The sequence below is a fragment of the Penaeus japonicus genome, unplaced genomic scaffold (genome assembly GCF_977035675.1).
Source record: "Penaeus japonicus unplaced genomic scaffold, GWHDUDI00000001_assembly GWHDUDI00000039, whole genome shotgun sequence".
Lineage (NCBI taxonomy): Eukaryota > Metazoa > Arthropoda > Malacostraca > Decapoda > Penaeidae > Penaeus > Penaeus japonicus.
Window position 1 is genome coordinate 1,164,975 of NW_028234441.1, and position 7,500 is coordinate 1,172,474.

Here is a 7,500-nt window from a genome sequence, read left to right on the forward strand (position 1 = left end):
TCCCTATCTATATATCTATAAATATAATATCATGATCTTATATATATTACACACACATACACACATACCCCACCCCACCACCCACCCCCACACACCCCCCACACCCACCCCAAACTATATCTAATATATATATCTAATATATATATATATATATTACTCCCCCCACCACCCTTACTATATTTATATATATACACACACACAACACACACACACACACACACACACACACACACACACAACACAAACACATTATATATATAATATATATATATATATCTATACTTTAATATATATATTTATATTACACACACCACACACACACACCCACACACACCACTCACACTCACACCTAACACAGCACACACACATACTAATATATATATCATAGTATATCTATATATATATTATATATATATATAAATATATATATGTAACTGTTTATATATATAAATATATATTTATATATATATATAGTTATATATGATATATTATTACATTTATATATATAATATATACTATTTTATATATATATATAATAGGCTATTCTTCATAATATTTATGTATAGGTCTATACTATATATATCTATTATTATCAGCTATATATTTATAATCTTTATCATCTATCTATCTATCTAATACTATATATATATATTTATATATATCACTATATATATATCTATATCATATATATACGGTATTATGTATATTATATATATATTATATATACTCTGGTATATATCTATATACTATATATAATATGTATATAGATACCTATATCTATGTGTCGTGTGTGTGGCTCTGTGCTGTATGTGTGTGTGTGTGTGTGTGTTTGTGTCTGTTTTCATGTGATGGGTTTATAGATTGTTCTATAACCCCACATAATGAATAAAAGGTTGGCGTGAAACACAGCAGTTGTAACAATAACAATGTATTATAACTGAATGAGATATATAGCATTATTTACAACAATAGGGTCACGTTTGATACGTAATATGGTTGCTAAACTTATTGCAAAGCTAACGAGATCTGAGCTATAGTTATATTGAGAACACTAACAATGCACAGTATATGAAATAAGTCACTAAGGTACTAGGCACAAATCTACCTGGAATCCCTTGAGGAGAGTCGAAGGGAGAGGATGACCTCTCGACACGAAGTCCAAACTAATTCTGGTTTAGAATTTAAGAAAATCCTATTCTGAGGAGATTTAGGCGAGATACCAGATAGGGTAATGCGAGGGCACTTCGAGGGCACGCATGACTTCGCTGATTGGACGAAGCACGGATCGACTCGATTGTGATTGGCTGACGAGGGTAATGCCAAGGCTCGAAGCCCCGCCTTCCAAGTGTTTTCAGGCAGGCACTCAGGATTGGCTCTGGCATTAGATGTTGGAAGAGTCGGATCATATGAGGCACAAACATGAAAAGACAGTGTTCTCTGATATTGATTATGGTTATGAGCTTTGTAATTCTTTGCTTATCTTTCCGATTGTTCTTATGATTTTACCGACTTACGGATATATCTTTATATTTATTATAGAGAGATATGATAGTGGATATTTATTTAGGTATATAGTGATATATTGATGTGATTTTAAGTTCAGTTTATTTTTGTACGTACAGCGATGTCTGTTGAGAGACTAGGAGAGACATTGCATAGGTATAGATCACTAGTCAAGATAGTTATGTATACTTTAGTTGGAGTGAGATATAGATAGAGAGTGCAGTTATAGGATTTTCATGTCGACTTGTTGAATTTGCAGCTATTTGTATGTAGATGAATTTATGTGATATATGGGATGGAGGTTATTTGTATATATATAGAATATTTATATAGATTGTTCGATTGTTTGTGAATTTATAGTATATTTAAAAGGTGAGAGTCATATAATATAGAGTTGATGAAGCGTTAAGATTTTATATAGAGTTCTTTGATAGAGAGTATAGTAGTGTAGTGCGTGTGAGAGACTGAGAGTGATATTATAGGGGGGGCGGGGTGGGGGGTGTGTGGGTGGGTGGGGGGGTGTGTATGGACGTATGCAGATATCACACCTGTCGTGAGAGGTGGTGAGTGAGTGAGTATATGTGGTGAGAGTGTGAGTGAGGTTTAGGGTGTGTGCTGTAGTTATGGGATGGATGATGAGTAGTGAGTGTGATACGAGTGAGTGTGTTGAGAGTAGTGTGTGTAAGTTTTTTTCCCTTTCATATGAGAGTGAGATAGTGATGTGTGAGATGTGTGTTGTTTGACGTTATTGTGTGTGTGTGGAATCGTCTGACAGTATCGTTATAGTGTTTGTTTAGAGTGAGAGTGTGAGTGTTTGTGTGAATAGTGACGAGTGTGTAGGGAGTGTTTCTGTAGTGTGAGTTCGAGGTTAGAGATGTGAGAGTGTTGTGTTGATTATAGTGTGTGTGAGCTGAGTGCAGGTTTGAGTCTTTGATATGATGTGTGTGTGTGGTATTCTTACTTTTTAAGTATATTTTTTATGTGTGTGGGGTGGGTGGGGGGGGGGCGGGTGGGTGGGGGGGTGGGGGGGGGTGGGTGGGGGAGGGTGGTGGATGGTTGAGAGTTTGTGGATGAGTAGTTGTGTGAGTTTAGTGTTTTTATTGTTGTTTGAGAGATGTGTTTGTGAGTTTCTGTGCAGGTGACATGTGTGTGAGAGTGAGAGTGTGTGTGTGATGAGTGTGAGTCTGCTTGTATGAAGTTAGAGATTGAAGAGTGATAGAGTGATGATAGACAGAGTGAGTAGGGACTGAAAAGTGTTATGCAGAGGGGTGAGTGTCAGAGTGTGATAGATTGTGTGTGAGCGTGTGAGGGTGATTTGTGTCGTGTGTGTTGATTTGTGTGTTTGTGTTGGTGAGTGATAACAAGTGTTAGTGTTTGAGGGGTGTAGTCGTGAGAGAGAGAGTGTGAGATGTGAGCAGGGGCTGGTGTGTGTAGTATGAGAGTGAGTTAGAGTTTGAGAGAGTGTGGATAGATTTTTTAGACAGGTATGAGAGCTGACGGAGTTGAGAGATGAGTGTGCTTAGTGTGATGAATAGATCCAGAGTGAGGTGATACAAGTGTGAGTAGTGAGTGCAGAGATTGAGTGAGAAATGTTTGTGTGAGTCAGATTCTTTGTGTTAGTGTTGAGAGGTGTGAGTGTGATTGTGATAGTGTTAGATATTCGTGGATGATCGTCGTAGTTTTGAGAGTTGAAGATAGAGGGTGTTTTCGTGTGTCGAGAGAGAGTGAATAGTGTGTACTGTCAAGTTTGTGTACCATCGTGTGGGAGTTGGTGTGGGAGTGAGTGGGTGAGTCTTGTCGATTTGTGTGTATTGTCGAGAGTTGTAGCTAGAGAAGTGTGAGTGATGTGTCTGAGTGTCGTGACTGTGTGGGGTGTGAGTGTGTGTGTGATATTGTGAGACGTTTAGTCGAGTGCGAGTGAGTGTGTGTCGGCGTGTGGAGGGAGGGAGTTGATGGATATGACTGAAGATAGTTGGTGTGTTTGCCTATTGGTGAGTATTTATGTGTTTATTGGGTCGATTGATTGAGATAGTGATTGAGTGAGAGTGTGTGTTTTTGGTGCGTGAAATGTTTCGAGTGTCGAGATGTTTGAGGTGAGAGTGTAGTTACTAGTGATAGAGTGTAGTAGAGAGAGTGGGAGAGGGAGTGAGGCGTTTGCATGTAGTGGTTTGGTGTGTGTGTTTGTGTTCTAGCGAGGTGTGGACGAGAGTGCTGCAGTGGTGTTGTGTGTGAGAGTGAGAATTGTGAGAGATGAGAGTTGCTGTGAGATAGGGTGGACAGACTTAGAGAGTGTGTTGAGAGATAGTGTGATTGTGTCGCAAAGTTAGAGAGGTGTGGGTGTGTGAGATTTTGATAAGTCAGAGTGCTGAGAGAGTGGTCTGAGTTTTGTCGTGATCGTAGGGAAGTGATGAGAGCTGTCGAGAGAGATGTGTGATGTTTTGCCTGTGTTGTTTGTGTCAGGAGACATTAGGGTTAAGGGTGTTAGACGTGATCTTGTGTTGATGGGGGTAGTGTGGGTCAAGTCTGATTGTAGTCAGGTGTGTAGTGTGTGTGTAGTGATGAGAGTGTGTGTGTGAGTGAGTGGTGGGAACGTTTGTGCTGTGTCTGAATGTCAGTCTATATTAATCACTCTCATCATCCACTTACACTCACTACACATCACACACTACTACTCTCATCACTATCTAACTAATCTATCACTAACCTCCAACTAAATATGAGAGAGTAGGGAGTGACGTGTAAGTATCGTCGACGTGAAGTGTGTTAGATGAATGGGGAAGGGTTGTAGTGTTTATTGTGAGTTGGGTAGCAGGAGTCTCTCTCTCCTCATCTCTATCTCTCGACACTTCTACATCTCTCAGAGTGAGTTTGAGGTTGCTCGTATTGTGTGAGTTGATCTGTCAATATATCACCACTATCTCAACTAAATCACTCGTATAGTGAAGTGATTTGAGCGATTGATAGAGTGTCGTTTGATTATATTTTGTCGTGTGAGATATAGTGAGTCTCTTGAGGAGAGAGTGTGTTGTCGTGTGTCGTGTGTGAGTTTGTTTGATGTGCTCAGGCTCGATAGTGGTTGTTGTGAGCTCTCTTTTCGATTCAGGAGTGACTGAGTTGATTATATATAGTACGTTTGACGAGTTGTGGTTGTGATATATAAATTGATTTAAGTTTGAGTGGCACATAGCGTTATATATATAGTGTAGTGTGCTTTATATATATTATATAATATATCATATATATATTATAATATATATATATACATAATGGATATACTATATATATATATACTTGTGTGTTATTTATATATACGGTTTTAGAATATATATATAAATATATTATATAATTCTATACATATATTCATATATATATATTATATATATATATATATATATGTATCTTATATACTATATAACAACTAACAAATATATATATAATTTTAGAAAATATATATATAATATAATATACTATATACTATATCACATATATACGGATATATAATAAGCTATATATATAAATTTATGTAAAATATATATATAGATATATATATTATACATATTTGTTACTATATGTACATATATATATTATGAAAACGTTAATATATCATCACTATATATATATTTTATATCTATGAAATATATATATACATATATATATATATATATATACTATAAATTTGTCATATTATATTTATATATATATATATAATTAAATGATACTATATTAATAGGTATAAATATATATATATATATTTCTATATAATTGAGTATATAGATCATGTGCGTGTGTGTTTGTTGAGTGTCTGTATTTGCGTATGTATAATATCATATATAATATATATTAGGTATAAATATTCACGGTATATAATATATATATATAATGATTTATATCACACATCAATACTCAAAATATATATATATCATATATATTGGTGATATAATATATATATATATTGTACGATAGGAGAATATATATATATAATATATATTTAATATATTTATAAATATATAAGATAGATATATTTATATTTATATATTTATAGATATATTGATGTAAATATATATTATCAACTATATATATATATAATATAGATATACGGATATTTATATATATATATATATAAACTATATAAGTAAGATGACATGTTTGTGTGTGATAGATAGATATAGAGTTTTATATATAGTATTAAGTGGTATATATATATACACACACAAACAATTATATATAGATACTACTATATAATTATATATGGCATTAAAATAGATGTGATATATATATATATATATTTTATATGCATATTATATATTTATATATATATAATATTATATATATATTTATTTTATTAATCATATAATATGTATATATATATATATATATATATTATATATATATATTATAATATTATATGGTATAAATTAATATATATATAAATTTTTATATATATATAATATATAATGATATATATGGCATATCATTATATATTGATATACATAACCTACATATAAACTATGCATATATATATGCTATACTATATGTATATCTTCTATATGTGATTCATATTACAATATAAATATATATATATATCATATATATATATACATATATATATATGATAGAATATGACATTATATATACTTTATGATTCAGAATATGTTCATATATAGATGATAGATATGAATTACGTATATCAAATAATATATAATATATTTGCATCTATAGTAATATATATATATTATACTAATATATATATATACCATATATATAGATAGATAGATATAATAGATAGATATAGATAGATACTGCGTATATAGATATATGACTATTATATTTATATATATTACATATAATTATATATATATATTAATATATATATTATTTATATGTATGTATTTATATATATATATTAATATATTATATATATCATATATATATTGTATATCATATATATTTATATTATAATATATATAATTTATATTATATATATATATATAATACTATTAGGGGTGTGTGTGTGTGTGTGTGTGTGTGTGTGTGTGTGTGTGTGTGTGTTTGTGTGTGTGATAATAAATACCCTTAAGAAGCCTCCTTAAAGAGAGATTACACATCTACCTACAAATAAAAACACGCATCGACCCAGAATTAATAATCTCGTCACTCGAGGCAACTGTCGCTCCAACGTATAAAAGTGAACGGCATTTCGCCTTCGATTACTCCATCCAGTGCCCCTCTCAGCCCCTTGACTGCAATTCGAAGGGAAAAGAAGAATATTCACATATCTATACTATATTATATCCATCCACTATGCTTCCCTATCGCTGTGCGTTCGTTTTTACCTTGTTAGTCTTATCAGTTACTGCTTCTCGACATAGGTTTAAGCACGCTCATGCCAAGGACACTCCACAGCATACTAACACAGGTATGTGATATATAAATATATCAATATATATATATATACAACATATATATCATATATATATATACTATATATATCATCAATATATATATATATATATATATAAAATCATAATATATTTTTGTTTTTTTTTTCTTTTTTTTTTTGTTTTTGTTTTCTTTTTTCATGTATTTGTGTACCTTTTATTGGTATGATTATCCTAATAGTTTTGGTGGATTTTTTTCTTGGGGGGGAGTATTTTTATTTTTTATTTTCGTTCTTTTATAACTTTCATTTATTTGTTTATTTATTTATTTCTTTATTTATTTATTTTATTTTTCATTATTATTTTTTTTTAATGATGTTCCTATGACTACCGTGTACCGCTACATAACTTAAACACGAAATAAAAAGTATATTTTTACTCTTTTTTTAAACGATTAGATTAAACGTATTAAATCTCATATATGATAAAATCAGATCTTCATTTTCTCTGCTTCGAGTTAAACTAATTCCTCTCACATAAATTCACACCATGCGCGAACGTATCGAATAGTGCTTATACATATTACGTTACATTTTAAGTAAATACTTACATGGCTAGA

General features: G+C 31.5%; 1 protein-coding gene across 1 annotated transcript in view; it reads left to right on the plus strand.

The window, feature by feature from the left end:
• The first annotated feature begins 6,727 nt into the window (after positions 1-6,727).
• The window catches only part of LOC122259108 (uncharacterized), a 10,050-nt gene continuing 9,277 nt past the window's right edge, over positions 6,728-7,500 (plus strand). The window contains exon 1 of the mRNA XM_086533712.1: positions 6,728-6,919. Within this exon, the coding sequence (XP_086389838.1) occupies positions 6,805-6,919 (115 nt within the window). The 5' untranslated portion in view covers positions 6,728-6,804. The remainder of the gene's footprint in view (positions 6,920-7,500) is intronic.